This window comes from Copadichromis virginalis, linkage group LG19 (assembly GCF_057382275.1).
Source record: "Copadichromis virginalis isolate Kocher_CV1m ecotype Utaka linkage group LG19, C_Virginalis_male_GT1.1, whole genome shotgun sequence".
NCBI classification, from domain to species: domain Eukaryota; kingdom Metazoa; phylum Chordata; class Actinopteri; order Cichliformes; family Cichlidae; genus Copadichromis; species Copadichromis virginalis.
The window spans coordinates 32354220-32377725 of NC_140636.1; the positions used below are offsets into that span (position 1 = coordinate 32354220).

Sequence of the window (23506 nt, forward strand, 5' to 3'; positions counted from 1 at the left end):
GTGGGGCTAAAAAGCCATATTGGTGCACCAATCAATAAGAGTCTAGGGCTAAAAACACACCCACATGAAAACCCACAACCACAGCACGTGATTACACATTGCAGATTTTCAAATGTAGTTTACTTGCTGCAAGGTTTTGCTCATTTCTTACAACTTTTTTTTTTTTAAAATAGAAGCTTAATTTTACTTTAGAAATTACTCGTTTATTTAGCTTAAGTCAGTTCATCTAAATTAATCATAACCTTTGTTATTGTTTCCGCGATCACATTCAAATGCTAAAATACTACCCGACGACCAATTTCTGCAAACAAGCCATTTTAAATATCATCGCAAACAAAAGCACAATACAAAAAAAGGGAGACCATAAACTCCATAAATTCTTCACTCAGTGTTCAGCAGCAGAGCCCGACCCTCTCCCCTCAATCCCCCCGCCAGGGTTAGGTTAATACATCCGTCAAAAGGAAAGGGCTTAAATACATTAACTGGGTGAAACCCATCTGTCAGCCACAGCGGGGGCTGCTGGGGACGGTGACATGTGGACGATGCGTCCGTGGCCCTTTAAGAAACTCCATGTTTTCTCTAGGCTACATGATGCGTCAACACAAAAAGCGGATGATGCTGTTATGTAAAAACATGCCAAAGTGAGCCGTAGTTTGCAGGATTTCTGCGGAGTGCCGAGTGCGCCTCGCTCCGTCTTATTGACCTCTGCTTTAGTTCTAAGTTTACCGAGTGGCGATTTTTACGCGTAGAGCGTGGAGCGGCGCAGATCGGAGCAGGAGAGAGGAGAAGAAGAAAAAAGGCTTCAGCCGATCAACTCAACATGAGTCGCCCTCCGCACGGTTTTCCTCCTTCACTTGCGGGAAGCGTACACCTGACGCATCACTCTCTCTTGCCGTGGAACTGATCTTCCTCTCCAACATACCGACTCCCGCTGGGTTATTTTCCACTTTGCGAAACGGTAAGACGCGAAAGCGTTTCAACTCTTATCGCATTCGAGGCAAAACTGAAAGTGTCAGGCAGGACAGGATCGAGAGAGAGGAGGCAGCTCGGGTTGGAATAATCTGTCAGCTATTGACAGATAGCAGATCCTTCTTGTTGCCGGGGATCTGTAAAACCCTCGGAGGTAACTTTCGGAGACATCTGTTGTCAGTGGTGTCACTTGTGCAGGTGGCAAAGCTGCCTCTTTTTTTAATCGGCCAAACACTGGGTAGCAAGGCTCGATCGGCTGAGACTCCCAGCTCGTGATCGCAGAAAATGTCACGCAAGCAGCTTCTGTTAGAGTCAAGTTTGAGGCTCGGCTCTGTGTTGGAGTTTGTATTTGTGGGTTTGTAAGAGCAGGGGGGACGTGGAGATCCTCTTGGAACATGTAAGGGGTTGGGTTTTTTTTCTTTTTTTTTTTCTAAAGACACGGCTAAAGCATGCCGATTAGTCGAATCTGAGGGGTTTATTAATCTTTTATACACTTTCAAGCTAATGATGCCACCAAAGTAGTAGTGGTAGTAGTGGCGTTTTGGACGGTTTAAACGTTGATTTACTCAGAAAGATAAACAAACTGATGTTAGAGTTTTACGTGGTTTAATCCATCTGCTCCAAACAGTTGAAAGTTCTCTGCAGGTTACTTATTTAACAGCTGTAGTTTCTATAGAAGATTATTAATGCTTTGTTCGCCTACTTGTGTGCCTTTTCACTGCGGTTTTGGCACTTTTACTCAGGTAAAACATCTGAATACGTCTTGCATTACCGCTGGTTTGACAGAATAAGCAATCTGAAGGTTTAACTTGGACTGTTTTGCACTTTTCCCTGACATTTCATAGACTAAACAATCAGTAAGTCAAGGAAATGAAATGCCATAATCTGGGAAGAATCATCTCCTGCTGTTAAAGGCCACTGGAAAGTGCAGGCTTTTCATATGACATGAGCTTTATAACACAAGTTGCCTGGTGAGTTCCTGGGCATAATAGTGTTTGTAAAGGCCCTTGTGAGCAGAAGAGCCTGACAATAGAACGCCAGCTTTGGAGGTCATGGTAGATTTGTGTCTGGTCGGTTCTCCAGCATTACCTTGACAGGCTTGCCATAGCAGCATGTTGAATAGCGTTGCGCTGCCCACACGTGAGCCATAAAGCTGGATATCAATCCAGGACTTAATCCCATTATTGCTGAAGAACTGCCCTGATGTGGCCACGGAGGAAAGACGCACTGACCTCCCAGATGTCCCAGAGGAGACGAATACCTCCAGCCTGCAGTCGGGACACATGTGGTCAGAAGAAGAAGGAGGAGGAGGAGGAGGAGAGGGCAGAAATGAAAAGAATAGCTGTTAGCAGACTAACTGAAACAGTGGCTGTGTTGTCGCCCTGTTATCATCTTTAAAAATATATTTCACTTGTTGAAAAGATCATCTGAAAGTGAAACAATTTCCGCCTACAGCTGCGTAGGAAAAGCACACTGACAAGTCCCAATTTTCCAAAACATCACTGTGTGGTTGTCATCACACTGTAATTCCCCACAGAGTGATGTTAAATATTGTCTAATAGAAACACCACTTTGGGCTGTTTTTTGGGGTTTTTTTGTAACAGTTTAGTTTTTTAATTTGCTTTTTAATCTAATATCTGTTGTTACATTTTCAAGATTTGTTTTCTAGCAGAGAAACTTGTATTTCTAAAGAATTTTTTAGGGAGAACATTAGAGAAATCCATTTCCTATATGTACTTACTTATTCACTAAGTGAAGAACACAAGTCGTTTCTTCATGATCACAGTGCTGTCCAAACCAGCTGAGTTTAAAGAGCACTTTATGTTAAAAATAATCATGCGCTTCATGCGCTGAGCTCAGTAAGTGAGCTTTTTTGTTTCTAATACCAAACTTACTTCTTATAAAGCCCTAAAATTAACTTTACATAAAGCAAGAACCAGATATGTTTTCATATAATACATCTAAAGGAACCAGCTGACACACAGAGCTACCTGGGAGCTTTATCCTTAAACCCTGACCCAGCAAAGTTACGAAACCTCAGAGCAGGTGCCCACTGTCCTCTGCAGGTAACCCAGCCTCAGCTGAGATGTGGGTGTATGATGGGATTCCAAAGAAATGCACGTGGAACAGAAAGTAACATCATTATTTTATTTTGTACAAAGCCACAGGTTAGTTGGCCTTATTGGGAAGAAAATAGGGCAAATAGTGAAGTTTAACCCCCAACCACAGCGTTGCACATAGCCAGGCTGACCTGTAATTATGTCTTTATTGACATTATAATGAGGTCAATTGCTGCGATCGTAGATTTCAGCTGTTACTTGACTAAATGCCATCATAACCACAAAAGAAGTGCTTGTTACAGGTTAACATACAATTTACAGAACTTTGCACCTTTTTTTTTTAAATGTTTTCCAATGCTAATGAGTTTCCTTCTTATCCCTGTTCACTGGTATGAATATTTCTCTGTACTGAATGAGCAGCGAACCTCGGGATTAGCAAAGCTGCTCTGTAGCCCTTAGTTGTCTAAAAGCCATTAGCCAGCCCATACTGCTCTGCGCTCTCTTTCCCCGACTCACGCTGGCTCAGTTCCAAGACACAGCTGTGAAAATTACAGGCCTGCTTCATGGAAACATAGAAGAAGAGGAGGCAGGGCTGGTGTGGACGGGAGGAGAAGTGGAGCAGAGATCCACAGACTGCTGTCAGCTGTCCACTGGTCCACAGCTGCAGTGGAGATTTTAGAGATGGGGTCTCACTCACTTCTACTTCTGACACACACTGGGATTGTTTACATGTGTGTGTGTGTGTGTGTGTGTGGGTTTTGATGGAGGCATTACAGTAAATCCTGTTTGGCCGTGACTAAACAGAACAGAAGTCCTCCCTGTGACTGACAAACGTCAGGCTCCTTCAGCGAAAAGCACATGGCACCAAGCGTCCTTCAGTTTGGCAGATGCTAAAAGCATGACTGAGACCCTGGCAGGTGGGCAGGCGGGCACCCCCACCCCCTCCTCACTCACTCCTCAGCTCCTCAGGCCTCCTCTATCAGAGAGTCATTGTTCATGATGATGATGACAATCTCTCACTGTCTCCATTCACCGTGCTATCTCAATCCATCACTCTCTTGTCTCTTGCCTCCTCCCTCCATCGCTGTCTCACACACATTCTCTTAAATATCCCCCCCCCCTCTTGTTTTCCCCTGCTCTCTCACAAAGTCTGTGTCAAACGCCTGTATCTCTGAAGAGCTGTCAGGCAAAGAAAAACAGGAAGCTGAATGTGAAAGGAAAAAAAGCCTCTCTGACTTCTACTGAGTTTGACTTTTCTTCTGCTCAGTGAGATGTAAGAGGTGAGATTCTCTCCTCTCCTCTCCTCTCCTCTCCTCTCCTCTCCTCTCCTCTCCTCTCCTCTCCTCTCCTCTCCTCTCCTCTCTGTTGCTTCACTTCGATCTTCATCAGTATCTCTCCATCTACTTCTCTTTTTTCCCCTCTCTCCTCCCCTTTTGCTAGTCAGGCAGCCTGGCATCTTGCCCCGTCTCTTTGAAGCAGAACAGTAGAAGCAGATAATTACACTTCCTGTCCTGTATCTGCTCTGTGTTGCTCAACTGTCATCTTTACATCGGTAGGCTACACGTTGAAGACGATAAACAGCTTACAACCAGTTTTGAGCTCGAAGCGCTGCTCTGTGTGCATGACACATTCTCTTTTGAAGCTGCGTTTTGCCTCTGCACGTGTGCAATTAAGATGATTTTTGTCTATCATGTTTATCAGTTTCTTGGCTGTTTTTAAAAAGCTTCATTGACTGCTCTGTGTATCCCCCCCGCCTGCGTCAGACTGAATTGTGCACCCTGTCTTCCTATTTCTAACAGAAATGGTCAGATTAAGTTAAAATTGAGTTTAAGATTAGACTTTAAAATCTTTCCTAACACATGCAAACTCAATCACATGATAACCAGCTATTTGTCACATTGCTGCTATCAGCCAAGACTGACACAAACACTTCTCTCGCACACACGCTCCCTTTAGAAAGCCCCTGGTAAACAAACAGTCTGCAGCCAAACAATGACAGGTTGTTAAAGTGGTTAGAGAGATATGCCCTGCTGAAAAAGTCCATTTTGTTTTAATGACAGGAGACTGGTGTACACGGCACTTCCTCTTCTGTTCTTAAACTGACTCTTCCCATTCATTAGCACTGCTGGTACTTTTTTATTTTAATCTCTAGGGTGTCACCCAGCTGTTTTATGTGGAGCTTTGTGCGGTTGTATGTGATTTTCATTACATCATTGTTGCATTCAGGCTTTGCTGGTGTGTGTAACAGTCACATTATCTGCTGTGGGTATCACTGTCAGGCTCAGAGCTGCTGTGCAGCCAAAACACTGTAGGGAAAATGACAAACTGACCATTAGTCTCAAATCAGCCACTTGTAGCTAGCCTGAGAGTGAGGACACCTCGGCTAAGAGTCATAAGAGCTGCAGCGAATAATACCACAAGCAGGTTTTGAGCAACAGTAGAAACTGTATTTGCATCAGCTCCACTGGTACACGATGTTTCAGTCAGTTTGAGCAGGCAAAGCGAGTTGTGGACACAAAACCAGCATTGCGTAGTCAGGCAGCTGGGCAAAGGGCACATGACCGATCTGAATCAAATGCCCCCCCACGGACTGTGTTGAACCCATGTGGTGACATAATAGGTTGAGTGCATAGTTCAACTCAAAAGGCCTAAATCGTACATTTCTGTATCCTGTTTTTTTGCTGCAAGTTTATTCTTAAAGATCTGACCTGAAGGTATTATTTGTGCCTGTGTCACTGTTGTTAGGCAGTGCATTCACATCTAAGTGTGGCTTCCTAACTGCGCTGGCCTTGCCTTGCCAGTCCGCCACAGCAAAGCTTGAAATGTGAAAATCTTCCACAGCCCACCCAAACCTTTAGTCACAACCAACTCAAGTGATTTTATTTTTAAATTCCCAAAGTATTTGATCATATAGAATTTATAACTTAAAACTTTTAATTATGATTAAATATTCAGTTAAGAGTTTTCTAACTGAATGTTTTAGTGTGTTGTGTGTGTTTATGAGAAATGACCTCTCAGCCCACCTGCAGTACCTTCGCTGCATGATGTCTCATCAGGGCTTCACTCCCTGAACATATTGATGCCTGTCACAAATATTTAGTCTCCTGGTGTAGTGATGTTTTAGTTTGGGGATTTAAAAAAAAAAAAAAAATCACATTTGGGTTGCTTCACACTGGTTATATAAAAATATGGCTGTAGGACTGAAGGTGTTGGCTCACAGTTAGTGGGACATGATTGAAAATCTCATAACAATTATTCCAGTCATTAACTAGCTCTTTAGAGCAGCCATAATTAATATTTTTGTTGTAACAACAACAAGTGGCTCAAATGACTGTGTGCAGCCTAACTGCACTGGGACATTATTCTTAGTTTCTAGTATTTATCTGCTAGAAAATGACTCCTCTGAGGACTTGTTGGAGACCAGAAAAGAACAAATAAATGATTTTTTTGTTTGTTTCAGGCCAGTTTTTTTTTTTAGAACTGACTAAAAACTCATCTCCAGTGAATGAGTGCTCTGTAAGTACTTTGTGTCTGCTGAGGGTATAAATAAACATTTGGCATGAAAAAAAAAATCCCCAGTTTGAATTCCAAACTCTTCTTTAAAGAGTTGCTTCAGTTCATTGAGGTTTGTTGGCATTGGTATATCTTTGTTGTCATTTGGCATTATATAAGTACAATTGAACTGATTCATACGCAGCTCTATTAAGATCCTGTCAAAGCATTTCAGTTGGGCTGAAGTTTGGACTTTCATTGGGCCATTGCAACATCTTGATTATTTAAAGGAGCCGGTCTACAAGAGAATGGCTGTTGGCCTCACATTTGACTCTGTAAATACTTTGGTATACGGAACCATTCAAGGTCAATTCAAAGACTGCGAGATAACCAAGTCCTGCGACTGCAAAACGAGCCTAAACCATCACCACTCCACCACCACCATAGTTTTATGAGGTGTTCGTGCTGATATGCTGCGTTAGGTTTTCATCAAACGTGCTGTGCAATCTTCCGCTTACTGGCAAATGCCTTTAATGTTTTCTACTTGTGAATAATCTTTTGTTTCACTTCAAATTGTTTGTAAATGGTTTTACATCCATTCCCAGATTAACTTTAGATCATCAATCGATCAACGTCTTAACGAGGAGACATTAGCCTTTCCAATCTTAGTGAAGCTGACTGACTTTCTGTTGCTGAAAGCACCAGACCTGCAAACTGCCAGAACATCTGCTTTCATAGAGTTGTTCACTTGCTGATGATCAGTTAAATAAGTGCATTTGATTAAGAGTCTGGATGCTACTTATCCAATAATTCCTACAAAAGCAGGAAGGGTGTACTTAGTTTCCACAAACTGCTTCTTCTTCATTTTGCTAAATAAGTAATGACACGGTGTAGTATGTCATGTTGTGGTTCATCTGAGGTTGAGTTTACATCATTTCAGATCCTGCTAAGGACCAAATGATTTTTTTTTTAAATTATCTCCTAATATATAAAAGCCTTGTAGTGGAAAAGGACGTACTTCCTCTTTCACATTACAAACGTCTCTTCTGGTAAAATGTTTTGGTGGGTTTGTTTTGTTTTGCTTCTCCTGAAATGATTGAGATGTTTGCTGTATGTCTATAGATCAGCACTGAGCGGGTAAGTGAGTGCATCCTGCATGTAGGAAGCATTTAGCCCTCTAAGTTGTTGCCCTGCACCTCTCCGCAGTGTGTTGCAGCGTGTTTATTGCAGCGCAGGTCACCTCTCAGCAGTCCATTCTCCCTCAGCTCCCCCCGGTGCTCACGCCTCATTAGCTCAACACACTCAGGTCCTTTGCAGCTGTTAATTACACACTGTAAAGCTGATATCAGCGAGGACAGCATTTATCCCAGTTAAGCTTGATTCTGACTTGTCAGTAACTTGACAACATGGTGGCTTTCCAATCAGGCTGTTGTGGAAAAACAAAGTTGAACCGTCCGTTAAGCTTTTCTTTAACTTGAACGCCCACTGAGTGAGTCCAGCAGCCGTCAGTGATAGTCCGTAATTTGTGTGTATCGCAACGGGCCGATCTTATCTGTGTTAAGAGGTAATAAATGATGAGCAGCAAATGATCAGTCATGTTTAGATTGAATGTCTCATTCAGAGCAGAGGATACAGTAAATTAGCCTAATTAAGAGGGATACATGCTTCTATTTTTTTGATGTTATTCATGAGAAAAACATTACTAACCTACTACATTAGGCATTAACATGATGAATTTATAGCTCATTGCATATTCGTCATTACATAATATATCGTATTATTTAGTGTTTTTCCTGGGGCTCTATGTAAATGTTATCAATGTTGATTAAAATGTCTCTTCTTCTCTAACGAGATCTGTTCAGATGACTTATTTTGTCAACACATGGATGGAAGTTGTGATATTTTGTAGCTTTTACTTAAATGAATACAGTTTAACATGAATGCATTTAATGCAATTCATCTTTGTGCTTCTTTACAGATAAACTGTGCTTCATATAAAGTCACAGCCACTTTATTAGGCACATCTTGCTCTTGCTGGGTTTTGCATTTTGAACTGCTTTAATTCTTTGTGGTACAGATTGAACAAGGTGCTGGAAACATTCCTGAGAGATTTGGGTCCATATTGTTGCTGTAGATTTGTCGGCTACATATCCAGGACGCGAATTTCCTGTTTCCCCCACATCTCAAAGGTGCTCTATTAGACGGAGAGCTGCTGGTTTTGAAGGCCGCTTGAATACAGTGAACTCATTGTTATATTCATATATTCACATTTGTGACATGGTGTGTCATCCTGCTGGAAGTGGCAAACAGACGATGGGTACACTGTGGTCATAAAGGGATGGGCATGGCCATCAACGATACTGCTCGCTGTGGTGTTAGTACCAACTGATGGTCAATTGGTACTGAGGGGCCCAAAGTGTAACAGGAAAATGTCCCCTACATCATTACACCACCAGCATCGGCCTAAGTTTTGAAACAAGGCAGGATGAAGCCATGCTTTTATGTTATTTACTTCTAATTCGACCTTAACATTTTAATGAAAGAGAAATCAAGACTCATGAGACAGGAAACATATTTCCGGTCTTCTGCTGTCTAATTTTGACATTTCCTGTTCTTAGCTGACAGGAGTGGCACCTGGTGTGGTCTTCTGCTGCTGTAGCCCACTTGCTTCAAGGCTGGACACGTGATGCGTTCAGAGATGTTTGTCTGCACACTTTGGTTGTATTATAAATGATTTGAGTTAGAATCAGATTCATCTTCATTTGGTTAAGTTTGTTTACACAAACAAAGTTCTTTGCTCTCTGCAGACAACCAACAACCATTCCACACTCAGACTGACTTAAATCACTTTTATTCCCCATTCTAAAGCTTGGCTAGAAGTTTGTCATCTTCAGGTCATCTCAAACAAATCTGTATGACTAAACACGGTGAGTTGCTGCCATGTGATTGGCTGATTCGATATTTGCATTAACAAGCAGTTGAACTGAATGTATCCCTATTTTATTATTAAAAGAAAACCAGAACACAATCCAACCTATAGCAGGGCTGCATGTTAGAATATTCCTATGCCTTTTGCACCCAAGAAAGTTTTAGTTACTGTAGTTTTATTTTGTTTTATACGCAATGAGTTGTTAAAGCTATTGTAATAAGCATTCTTCTGTATTTGAACAAAGGCTTGTTAAAAAATTCAATGAATAGTACCTATTGGCATTATGTGCCTGTATAGAAGCTGTGGGAACATTAAGATGAAACATTTAGATGGAGGTATACTTGTATTTTCAGCTGGTTTTAAAACAATTATTCAAATAGTCGTTTGAAACTTGAAATCCTTTATATAGTAAACTACACAAAGGATTTAGTTTGTAGTTGAATTGGGTGATGATATGGTCTTTATGGCTAGAATATTTTAATATTCCACATCTTTTATTCATGCCCACTTGCTTTTATTATGTTTAACTCTTTTTGTGGATGTGCGGCTTCAAGTTGACCATCTAATGGCTGAAAGTCAGTCAGGTTTCAGTACATTCACTCTTGCTTTGCAGCCAATGAGGCAGAGGGAAAACTTACTTATCAATAACTCTATTTATTTATTTTTGGGACATAAAATAGAGCTGGTTTCATTTGGTACAAATGCATCATAAAACAGACCGACGTTTGGGAAATGGGGAAATTGCACTTGTCTTTGGCGCATATGCACAGAAGATTTAAAGAATTAAAAAGCAAAGAAAAACCACGAGGAAGTGTGGAAAAAACTGTCACGATGACACCGTTTAGTCCCTGTAGGAATATTACAGTAACGTGACCGTGATTTTACACGGGGATGTCCCGGTGCAACGGCGAATGCGAATGCAGGCAGCGCATGAATATTATCTCCAGCTTGCCACTTCGGAAGTAGGTCACCGCTCACCGATTTGTTCACCATGTCTCCAGCTACTGTGGGCTGTTTGGTCCACGGATCGCTCCCCGGGTCCGCAGCTCTACCGAGTAGAAACTGATCATCGGGAAAAGAAACAAACATCACGGACGGGAGATTTTTATTGTTATTATTTTATTTAATTTTTTTCAAATTGAGTGGGTGATTATTTCCAACGGGACACGCGAGGTAATGGTGAATCGCTGCTGTGTTTCAGTCACAGTTGGAGATGACAGGGTCGGTGGTTAGGCTGCTTCTAACAACTCGGCTGTAATACGAGCCTCCTAATGATACTGATATTAACTAGCAGCTCCGAAAAAGCCCGATTGAGTGAGGATGGTCGGGTGTTTTCCACTCGTTTCCCCGCTGAGGATCTCTCCTTTTATTTCCTACTTCTCATATCGCAGCCTGCACTCCTGCTACGGCATGCTGTCAGATTAACACTGTCCACCACCACCGTGGCCAACTACGATCTTCAAGAGGCGAGTCATTTGTATGTATTTTCTTTATTTTGTTGAACAGTGTGATTATAACGTTAATCGTTTTTTCCTACCCAATATATTCGCGAAACAGTAGTGGATGTGGGTGTTTGTGTAACTGCTGGAGCCCGAACCTGCGTGTAGGAGAAGCGAGGTGTTGGTGTTGGTGGTGGTGGAGGATGGTTAGCGTTTGTTTGGTGGTGTAAGACTGTGGAACTGCTGATTTGCTCCAGGAAAGTGGACTTGGTTATATGCACTATCTGAAGCACAGCAGCTTATAGGTCCCCGAGAGCTCCAGCCTCGGGGCTGTTTCCCTCATAATGACAGCGCTACACAATGTCCTTCTTCTGAATGAGCCTGTGAGACAGCCAGGCAGAGCCGCCTCCTCCTCCTCCTAATCCTGTATCTATCGGACTTCTGATGTAGATGAAACTACAGTCTCTTAATGTGCCATCGGCAGGGAGAGAGTCAAATCAATGGCAAGTAGGTCTGATGTGTGAACTATGCTCCATTTACTTTAAAATGCGTAAGATTCACACAGTAGAGCTGCACTGGCATTTGATCATCTGCCGACTAATCTCAGGGTCAAAAGGGAGTCTCAAGATATTTAAAAGGATTTAAAAGGAAAAAAATGACTATATTTTTACTCACTTTTGCTTTATGTTTTCTTTTTCTTGATATTTCTTCACTGCATCAACCAAAGTACTTGATGAAGTACTTGAATAATTCAGTTTTAGTACTTTACATTTAAATATTGAGCTTTTTCCTTTCCTACATTTATTTGGTTGGCGATTTGTGTGCAAATTAAGGTTTTTCTACACAGTAATACTAACAGCTTCTATTGTGTGACGTGTTCCTGCAGGACAAACTGCCTAAAAGCAGATAAATGTGTTGAATCCCAGCAGCAGGTAAATGCAGCTTAGATGTTGGAAGATTAGTAGTAAAACACAGCACTAAACAATATGATATTATGAATGCACCCTTTTACTTTTGAAACTTCATACTGCAAGATACTAGTTTTAATAGTGTTACTTATGTAACACTTGGAAAGAAGGACTTTAAAATGAATAAATGTTAACATTGCAGCATTTTCAGCTTTTTTAATACTATAAAAATGAAATAGCGTATACTGTATATTCACACTGACACTGTATTCTATAGGTTTGCACATTGAAAATAGTCACCGCCAAAAAAAGGATTACTTAAAATCATCAAATCCTCCTTTTTTGGGCTAAGGAGTCCTTAAAAAAGCATTATAACTGTATAAGAATATAACAGTGTAATACAATATAGCAGTGTATCACATTAAGGAGGTTTTAAAAGATGAAATATTTTTGTAAATGCAGTATGTCGTGGAAAGAGCCTTTAATTCTCAGCTATGGGATACATTTATTTAAAAAACGACAACAAAGGTAATGAGAAAAGCAAAGAAGGCAAAAATGGATTTCCGCCTTTAGTCACTCGATGGCCTTTGACCTCTTTGGATTCATCTGTTAAATCCTTGACCTTTCAAAGTAAACAGATTTAGTCACAGAGATTTGTACTCGGCATGTCTACTGTTGTCTTAAAGTCAGATAGTGGAGAAAAAGGTTTCCTGTGTAAAATAAAGATAAACAGGGTTTAAACATCCTTCACTGTATATTAAGACTCAGTGTTCTCTGTGAATGGGTTATATGGACACGGGGGATGTTAGAAAAAAAACATAAACTGTTGCTAACAGGGATTTTCAAGACTTATGTTTAATGTTCCCTCAAAGAGTCGTAATACAAATGTTAATATTTTCAAACTGTGTGTGTATGTGTGTGTGGGTGGCTTTATGCAGCCTACTGGCATTGCTGCTGTGCATAAGGCGGTGTGAGCAAAGCTCATCTAAACTGGCAACGTGTTTTAGTTAGATTTTCGCAACAGCACGAAAGAAAAGTGACCGTAATACTCTGGCATTAATTCCCTCCGCTGAAAGGCCGCGTTCTTTGTTGTGGTCAGCGTGGCGATGCTTTAGCCAGGGGAAACGATGATGCTCTTCAATGAGCTCCTGTCCTTCCACTGTGCACGCTTGTCTTATTCAAATGAAGTAACTTGATTTGATATCCACAGACAGAAACTCAATGTGAGGCTCCCTCTGTCCTCTTGTTATCTGAAAATTAAATTTCTCCCTCATGGATTGCATTTCACGGTTCACCGACTCATCCGCCAATAAGGGCCGTAAGACCGAGCTATGAGATGGTTTCAAAAACGTCCGGGCGGAGTTGTCCGCTCCAGATCTAAGTGGGTTTACAGTGGTTCGCCTGGTTAAGCCCGAGTATGTTCCGTGTCGTTATTCATTTTAATGCACTGTGGCTTATAAAAAATTGTACTCAGGTTTTAGCGCAGAAAGTCTTGCACATATTTTATATTAGCAGACGGGGGGAAAATGACTGGAAAAGCAGAATAAAACTATTCACACTATAATTAAAGAACTCCAAAAGGAGCTACACAAGGTTTTGGTTTAATCAACCTTTCATTAAGTGGGACCTGAGAGCAAGCTGACATAGTAAAAAAATGCACTTTGTTGCACACTTGCTGATAAGGTCAACTCGTGTAAATACTAGAGTGCCTTATGGTTTTTTAAAATATTATTTTACACCATTTATTGTGGGCAATACAGCCTTAAAATGATATTAAAATATTTCAAGATGATGTGCAATGATATTTCTCATGACATAGAAAAAATAGCAAGCTACATTTCAGTGATGCTTGCAGTCAGTGTAAGTAAATAGGGGGATTTTCCTTTTTTTCCAGTGAGCTGCTGTCACTGATGGCACACCTTCTAAATCAAAGTGTGAATCTACTGAAACAAGGTGCCAGCAGAAGCAGCATCAGCAGTATAGTGTGATAGTAGTGGCACAGCAGTATATCCAGTGACATGGCAGAAGTCAAATGTAAGCACAAAAGTGTCCCAGCTAGCTTTTGCCTGGAATTTTTAAGTAAAAATATAGAATAACTGCTTAAAACTTTAGTATATTAAGTTAACCTTAACTTTTTAACCAGCTGCTTAAAGCACTGATTTTCCACCGTGTAACCACATCAGTAATTTCCATCCACCGTTTGCTCTTCCTGCCATATGGAGTGCAACTAGCAGCCGGCGATGCTTGGTTTGAGTCATTTGTTTACTTTTGGGTTGCACATCACCAGCTGCTAGTATCTACTCCTTTGTAGCCCGGTTATAGTTGACGATGTTTTCAGCCTCGAGTGGAAAACTAGTTTGTTGTTTCCACCTTCGGCAGGAACAGTGTTCTTGTTTATTTTGCAAAGCATCGTGCTTTGTTGGAGGTTGCTAAAGTAGCTCGCCTTTTTTAGGTGCATGCCCGGGTTTGTCTCATTATTATGCGCACTAAGAACGTGTGGCGTTGCTATAACAGCAATATCACAATGTCGTGGACGATGTTATACGGCACAGCCCTATATGTAGTTTTTTTTTTTAGACTTGCGCTGCCTAATTGTAAAATTTAAAAAATTTAAATCCATAATTAAAGGTGAATTTCAAAGAGACAGCTCATAGCGTGCAGTGTATGAGATCCTTGTTTTGTTTCTCATAACCCTCTCCGGCGCACACACGCATACACTCTCCTTGAATGCCCCCATCGCAGCCATTAAAGCCCTGTTGGAACTCCTAAGTGGTTCACTTTAAAAACAGGACAACGGGCAAAAAAGATTACAGCATGATGTGATGCGCTTTGATTTATAGAAAGCCAACATGAGTACAGATAATAAACATCACTTACTGTGGGCTTGTAAGAGCGTCTCACAATACCATCAGCTCCAATCAGTTGTTGTCAATCGTAGCCTTTAGAAAGATGGCAGGCGGTTGTTGCTCGGTGTTCAAAGGGTGAAAGGTTTTTTGTTTTTTCTGGTGATTTATAGGATTTTTTTTTTCATTAAAGTAAATGAGATAATATGCATATTTCAAATTATTATTAATGTCTCAACAGGGGCATTCTGGACGTAAAAATCCCACTCATATTCTCCATAGAGAGTTTGATGATGAGCCATAATGTTTTAACCATCTAAAGCAGACTTACTGCGACCCAAGACATTGTTAAACGATGGCATGTGCTCCTATCCGGTCGTTAAGTGATGACGTGACGAATCCTACTTCCGGGCCTAAAGTAGTCTGCGTTTAATATGGCTTTTGTGTTGTTAACATGTTTAATGTTTTGTATTTTCTTCTATTTGATCTCAAAAAGCTCCTAAAACAGTCAGTGATCACTGTTGACCTCCCTCGGCTTTTATTACTGCTAATCATTTATTTAAGCTCAGTTTTTAAAACCTTAGGATGTAACTACAGCCCAGCCCATGCAGCAGTATATGAATGACTAACCTCGTATTGTGGCTGCATTATCTCAGTTGTTCTCTGGCTGAAGTTTGGTCCTTTTACAGCATCCTGCCATGCGATTACATTTGTTCCTGACCACCGAGAACACTCACGTTAACTTTTATCGAGTGGAAAAAAAGTTAGCTTGTTTATATTATGCTAACATAGCTGTGTCGTTAGCGGTCACGTAGCACATCATTATATACCAGCTAGCCCAACTTCAGTAACCCTACAAACGTCACTGCTGTTTAGTTTTCTGTCTTCATTTATGCTGGAAGTGATAGCAGAGCTGTACGTTTTAATTTGTTTCCAAAACCCTGCAGTCAGGACATGCTATATTGTATTTAGATAGAAGCTAGCGAGCTAACTCCCTGCTAACTTCTAACTCCATTAAATGTCATAAATTCCGTTTTCATGGATGCCTGGATGTTAAACTCAATTGTTACACCTGGTAGAGCAGAACGCTGATCATTTTATTAAAGATGAAAGACTTTAGACAGTTTTTCAACTCTCAGTAATGCCATAGTGATCGTTTGATATATGGACCTGCAGCGGAGTTTAGGTCCAGACACGGCTAGTGACGTCAGACTGAACAACCGGATAGAAACCATCAGTCTACATGATATTAACCTTTTTTAACAAGAATACATTTGTTCATGTAAAGAACTACTCTACCTACAACCCTTAATTTAAATGACGTGTGAAAATGTTTCGACCCACTAATGTTAAGACATTCGAGGTGTGAATAATTATACATGCACAGTACAAAATAATTTATTTAAATAACTATTAACATACAACACTGTTAATAACCATATAAATACTACAGTAAAAATTCAAAGCATTACATTTGAGAAGAAGAAAGGAAGTTGCGAAGTCGCTGTGGAATCTGGGATTTGTAGTTGTGTATGACATGAGTAGTTCCTTCAACATTAAAAGTAATTGTGCACATTTTTTGTCATTTTCCTTTATTTCTTTTGCCCATATGTCTGTGCCTAAGATCGTAAAAAACAACTTATGCCACATTTACTCTATTTATATGTATATACCCTAAATCTGAAACCTAGCAGTGTTTTGAAGTGAAGAGTTTTTTAGACTCACATTAAATACTGAACAGACCTTTACTAGTGTGTAAATGAAATAGGCTTCCATGATTGGCTGAAATATAGTGATTGAAATGTAGTATCGTTAGCCTCTTAACTCATATCATACACTTACACTGAATCTATTAATAAGAAGCGTGCTCAGAACTTGATCATTTGTGTATGTTTGTGAAAGCTCAGGGATTTTCTCACTGGAGAGTCACTTATAATAAAAGGACCCATGTTGACTTACTCCTTGGAGGTCAAGTAGCATAATTGTGTTCCAGGGCTGCAGCAAGAAGCACGATCCATCTCCTTCTGCTGCACACACGAGTGTCATTATATAAAGGTCGCCGGAGTTGAGTCATCAGGACATCTAAAGGCTTTTCCTAAGTGAGGTGTTTTTTCCCGTTGAGGGAGCAGAAAGCCGTGAGTTACGGAGGGCCGTAAGTCTTGTTATGCATCGTTTGTTCTAAAGTTGCTGGAGCTGCTTTGGTATCAGCCTGTTGACATGGAAACTGAAGAGGCTATTGTGTGACAAGTGTTTCTGCCACCAGTTTTTTTCCCTTTCTTTTCTTTTTTTGTAGAATCGGGATCGATTCATGAGTCATTTGTTCGTGGTACTGTTTGTTTTGTGCCTCTAAGTGTCAGACAATCATTGCTTAATTTCATATCTTACAGTGAATTGAAAGAGTTTGTTGTGTCGTTGACACTATAAATGAGAATATGAGAAGCGAGTGTCTGAGCATCCATCGTATCAAATATTAAATGCATCACTCAAATGCCTCACCTTTTTCTGGTTTTTGGCTTCTGTGTCTTAGCAGTGAGTGGGTGCTTGCAACCCAACAGGCTCTCAGTGACTTGCTTGAGTCATTAATCTGCTTCAATGTGACTTCAAGGCAAAATGGTCTTTTAATACGAAGGATCAAAAGCCAACAGTTCTCTTTTAAAACTCGAATCAAAATAAAAACCGAAACGTGGAAGCTACAGCACATTAAACTAAACATACACTGATCAGCTACAACATTAAAAGAACTTGTGGAATATTGTGCAAGCCTCCCTCGTGCGGCTAAAACAGCTCAGACCCATCAGGGCATGGACACACGGGTCCTCTGGGAGCATCCAGTGCATTCTCATCCCAGGGCATCAAATGCTGCCATTCAGTTAGATGCAGTGGGGCCACAGTGATACGAACAAGGTGCCCTTTAGCACTGGTGCCTGAACACAACAGCCACAGCAGTATTGGATCCAGAGAGATAACGGCCTTCCTTTAAACAGTCCAGATCAGATCAGAATGCTGGAGGGGGAGGCAGTGGAAGAAGAAGGCACTGGTTTGTCTGCCAAGAGACCGCAGTTCAAATCATATTTGTGAGCTTTGTGTTTTGCACAGCTTGCTGCTTGTTTAGGTTAAGCAAAAACGGCTTTTACTGCACTGCGGCTCAGAGGTTAGCCACAGTGCTTGCCTAACAGCAACAGGATCCTGGGTTCAAACCAGGACAAACACTTATGTGTGGAGTTTTTTTTTTTCTTCCTGTGCTTCTGCAGGTTTTCTACAGGCGCTCTGGTTTCTCCTGCCATATAACATGCTAGGCTAATGCTGCCTATCTTGGCCCAGGATACTCCTGTAAATGTAAATGGCAAGAGTTTCACTTCCTGTTTTGTTTTGTTTTTAAAAAAAAAAGGAAATTTGGGTCAGTTTGGCAAATGGACTGGTTTTTAAACAGGGCATTTCTATGTTAACCGAGTTCTCAAAACACTTTACACTTCCTCCCTCATTTATACAAACAGTTCTTTTTCATTGCTTATGTGTTTTCTGTGTAACATTCACATTGTGATGGATGCATCAGGGAGCAGCTTAGGGTTCGGATCTTGCCCAAGGATATTTGGCATGCAGGCAGGAGCAGCCAGGGATCAAACCACAAACCTTCCGATTTGTAGATGATCTGCTCTACCTCCTGAGCTACAACCACCTCTTGTCCTTTTTGTGCATCTTATTTAGGACAAGATGGTGGGTTAGGTCAAAATTCAGCCCTTCTCAATATTAAACCTAAACGTTAAAGTGCCAGCTCAGGAGGCAAAGCAGGTCATCTACTGATCAGAAGATCTACAGTTCAATTCCAGGAGGCTCCAGTCCTCATTGCAATCTGTGCTTTGGCCAAGGAACTGAACTCCATGGATGGATGGATGTACGCCAGGCATAGAATAAAATGCTGTGTGAGAGTAAAAAAATTTAAAAGGCACTAAGTAAGTATGTGTGCATTTACTACAAAGGACTCTGATTTATCTATATGAGCATTTTATGTGAAGAGTTGGCTGTGTGCCCTTTCTCACTATTGTCATGATCATGTCACAGATACCACAGTGACCGCTTTTGCAGCATTTTTGTTGTGTTCCTGTTTTTTGTGGGGGGGCTGGCCGCATTGTTCAGCCAGAGGAAAACCACTGCTGTCGAGGTGTGTTGTTCCCATACTACAGGTGTGATGGCAACAGCACACCTGTTGCTCTGGAACAATAAGTTAACAATCAAGAACAGGTTTAGGTAGGCGGTAGGTGTCAAAGTAAGATTCACATGAATGGCTAGACCCAAAGTTTCTCAGCTTAACAGTGTATTAATTAATGATACTTAATTTTAGTGGTCTTAATGTTGTGGTTATCAGCGTGTTGTGATCAAGATAGTGTAAAAGGAGAAAAATTAAATCTAAAATGCATCTAAAAGAAAAAGGGAGAGCAGTCTGAATGCATAATGTGCGTGCAGCGTGTGATGTGCTTTTGGTGTCTGATCCTCTGTCTTGAGCATGAAGCGTATTTGCATGTTAAGGAGAGGGGTTTCCTAAGTGCTCCTATTCTCTGTGGATGTGGAAAATTGACAGCAAACGGAGTAAAACTGGTTGCTACATAATGCATCAGAAGATCCTGTCTGTTACATTAAGTCACTTTCAGGTTCTGCATGAGTAACATCTGTGTGTGGCTTAAGCTTTAATGTTGAATGTCTGATCTGTGTCTTCTCAGAGAGCCATATGGACCCAGATGATGATCCATGATGATATCCACTGAAAGCCCAGTCTGAGCTGAAACCCTCCACCAATCAGAAACCCGTGGATGAAGACAGTTTAGTGAATCTGCTCCCAGACGCTGAGAATATGGTGAAAGCTCAGCGGTGCCAGACGGCGAAATGCGGAAAGCCCAAGAAGGAGAGGGGAAGTAAGGAAAAGCAGGATGGTGTGAAGAAAGGGAGAGGGGGGGTGATTGAGCTGAAGAGGAAGAAAAAGAGGGACAAGAAAGACTTGCACCGAAATAAAAAGAAGAAACTAGCCGTGAGTGATGGAGATGCGTTGGACTGTTGCGTGTTGCTCACCCGTCTGGAGGAGAAAGCAGCTGCTGGTAAAGAGAAGAATGCACTAAAAGCTGGGAAGAAAAGGAGTGTAAAAGTTAAAAAGAAGCAACACTCCATCCAAAGAGGGACCAAACATAGACTCAAGAAAACCTCTGTCGCCAATCAGCAAGCACTGGAACCAAAAAACAACCAATCTGACGCCTTACTCATGATGCCCTCAGCTATGTTTGAGCCCCGCAGAAGGAGAATGGCTTCGCTTAACGCTGAGGCTGTCAACAGCTTGCTGCTCTACAAAGGCGACTCACTCATGGCGAATAACGCAAAGAAATGTCAGCCATCCAACGAAGAGCCAGCAAAAGAGCTCACTAAAACTGAACACGGAGATCAGAAAACCAAAAAAGGTTCTTTGGAAGGGAAAGCAGTCCAAAAAGAGAGACCGAAAAAACAAAAGCGTTCCACAGCTGAGGCTCAGAACATCGACTGGTTGAGTTTGCTTGCACCGACACCTCGGCGTCAAGCAGGCCTCACCGCTGCAACGCTGCTCAAACTCACCAGTGCCCCATATGGGGCCAAACGGCAAAGGAAGGTGGAGTCCAAGCCAGGGAGTAGAAGTGAAGCTGCAGCTACGACTCAGGATGGAATGAGTGGTAAGCCTGTGTGCAAAGGAACAACACACACCAAACGAAGAACACATCCCAAACATGAGGGGCAACTAAAGCACAGAAAACAGGGCACAGAAGATCCAGTCCATTCCCAGGTGAGCCCCGCCATCCAGGAATGCTGCAGTTTGTGTAAGACGGAGACTTTGGATCCGGAGTGGAAGGGTGCCACAGGGGGGCAGGAGTGTGTCAAGCATCCTCTCCACTGTGGCTCTTCTCTGGGATTCTCCTTAAAAACAATCAAAGAGGAGCAGGTGGAGACGGAGGTGTCTTCCTGTTACTGCTGCTCCCAGGAGAGATGTGTCGAGTACTTTCACAGGCTAGCCCTCTTCCTGGATGACAAAACCTTCAAGGAACCAGAGGACGGCTCACTGTCTGAGGTGTTCCACCACCACCATCATCATCACCACCACCATCACCACCACCATTCTGTCGGCCACCCGGCGGCCATAACCATCAGCCCGCACACGTACACCTGTTTCCCAGGCTACTACGTCCATTTCAGCCACCCGGACAACTCCGCCTCCACCATATCACCCCTCGCTTTATGCCCAAGCGGCAGCAAGAGGCCGAAGCTGCTCCCCAGCACGGGTCCCCAACCCTCAGGGATTAACCATCCAGTGTACTGCTGCACCTCAGTGAAACCGTGCTACGGAGAGCCCTGCAGGATCAACGGCTACTCTGCTTATACCAGTGTGATTCCAGCAATTAACAGAGGAGCGTGCTCCTCTGGCCCCACAGACTGCATCAAATGTAACCACAGCGTAAAAAGAGGTAAGCGGAGATCACACGGTTTAATTTGCAAGAATTCATTTAGTAGAAATTCCAAGTTAATGAGTTACTTATGGCATTTGTGCAACCAAAATTACATTTTCCTGTCAAAGTTTGCATCAGTATTCTGTTTCCAAATACAAACTGAGATCAGATTTCTTTTAGGCTTCAGAAAGTGCCCTCAAGATTCATAAATGACATTAAAACAGCTGTTTTCACAAGTGGAGTCGTATTTCTGTGACGGGCTCCTTTTATCTAAGTAAGCGTTTTGAAGAAGTATTAAATGTTCATCAGCACAGTATGGGTATATTATTTTGCATGCAGAGCCCCGCTCATCCAGCTGCCAAAGGAGTACAATGTGCTGAGAATAGCTATTATATGAGCCATTTATATTCTCCCACTTTGGCATGTCACTTGAGTGGGAAGTTGGAAAAAAAAAAAATCAGATAAAGGGCAAGACCCCTTTTGTCTCCGTTTGAATAAAAGTCATTGGACGGTGAACACGAGGCCTGTGCGGCTGAATACAATTGAGCTGTACGGGCTCGAGTGTCTGCTGTGAGTTTCTGTGTTCAAAGTGAGCGATGTGAGCCTGAACAGGAAAGCACGCTGGGGTTAAACAGTGTCTGAATATGTGGGGGTATGGTTAGAAACACCTGAATGCGATCTCAAAATAACACTAGTTTCACACACGCACTCTCTCTCTGCCACTCTCTGGTCTCTAGCAGTCACAACCAGGTCACGCTGTCTGTGAGGACTTACGCTTTTATCTGCTAGAGAACCAAGTTTAATCTCAGTGGAAATGTTAACTTGGAAAAGAACAGACGTACATAATAGAATAGATAATGGCTGAATTTCATTTGGCTGCTTACTTACTGGCTGCTGGTATTGTGTGTGGGGTGTGTTTGTGTCATACTGTCATGGCTTACTAGGAGACCTAAATAGCACAGACCCATTGTTAATGTCATTAGTACACTTGTGCTTTTCCTGTTGTGACAAGTATGCTGTCAAAGAGGTCTGTGGTCCACCCACACAGGTGTTGCCACTTTTCTGCCTGAACAGACCTCATTACTGTTTGGGTGTATACACCTCCGGTTTTATTGACAGCTTCCTCGCTCTCTTGCTCATTTTGTGGCATCTTTCGAGGTGTGTACAGCTTAAGCTGCATTTCATTTGGCTAATGGGCCCTCTCGCTTCCCTCACTCGTCTCTTCCTCGAATCTCGGCTTCGCCCAGCGGGGGATGCGAGGAAGGAAATGAGGAAGAAGTGCAAGGATGGAGGAAATGCACGTCTCGAAGTGCTCATTCACCCAAGCATCAGTTTTTAAGAAAAGATGGCAATACCTCATGATTCAGAGTCTCAGCAAATGTGCAGGAGGACCTGCTGTTCATCACATAATGCATGAAAAATACAGATGTCTTATCACTATTATAAATAATACAGACATAAATGTATGTAAGTGCAAGAAAAAGGGCTGGTTGGATGTTTGAACGTCTGAAAATTTTACCTTCTTACTATAAAAAATGAATCAGGATTAGTAATTTGGGACACAACCAGTGTTGGTCAAGTTACTTGAAAAAAGTAATCAGTAACTAATTACTGATTACTTCCCCAAAAAAGTAATCCCGTTACTTTACTGATTACTTATTTTCAAAAGTAATTAATTACTTAGTTACTTAGTTACTTTTTAAAAACAGGATTTACAACCTGAATAGGTGATAAAGCGATAGATCTTTCAGCCCAATTCTACTTGTTCTGCATAATCCATCATACAAAATGTAATCAAATGGAAAAGTCTCTTTTTAAAACTTGTTTTATTAGTTTTAATCTTTTAACTTTATGCATCAAGCAAAAATGTAATTATATGCAACATTCTCTGACTGGAAGAAATTTGTTTAATATTTAAACCTATTTTCTGCACATTCCAGCACATAAAATAAAATATTTTTTGTGTTTACACTCAGTCTTTCTATGGAAGCCTGTTTCCGCCACAAAAAAAAAAAGGATCCATAACTCAAAATTTCGAGTTATTTTCTCGAAATTTCGAGTTATTTCCTCGAAATTTCGAGTTATTATCTCGAAATTTCGACATATTAACTCAAAATTTTGAGAAAAGCAACTCGAAATTTCGAGTTAGCGCTGCCAATCAGTAATCTACGTGAATGACGTCATTTCCATGTTACCCGGAAGCTGAAGCCCTCAGCTACAAATGCTACAGCTAAGCCACCGGTATTACATCCAGTCGTGAATGCACAGATTGCTGAGTGTTTTCAGCCTGGCTTCACAAATGATGAAATCCCTGTGTTATTAGCTGAATCACATGGTGTTACTATCAGCAAACATACTTTAATTTGTTGGGATCCGTTTTTGAGTGCGCGGTCCTGCGCCATATGCTTCCG

The 23506-nt window shown here is 41.6% G+C and overlaps 1 protein-coding gene across 2 annotated transcripts in view; it reads left to right on the plus strand.

Moving 5' to 3' along the window:
- The first annotated feature begins 580 nt into the window (after window positions 1-580).
- The window catches only part of bahd1 (bromo adjacent homology domain containing 1), a 34773-nt gene continuing 11847 nt past the window's right edge, over window positions 581-23506 (plus strand). The window contains exons 1-2 of one of the 2 annotated variants that reach the window (XM_085441232.1): window positions 581-958; window positions 19356-21113. In XM_085441232.1, coding sequence (XP_085297358.1) covers window positions 19487-21113 — 1627 coding nt within the window. In that variant the 5' untranslated portion in view covers window positions 581-958; window positions 19356-19486. Of the gene's footprint in view, window positions 959-10309; window positions 10928-19355; window positions 21114-23506 lie in introns of those variants that run through there. The other variant, XM_085441233.1, reaches the window with a different exon arrangement.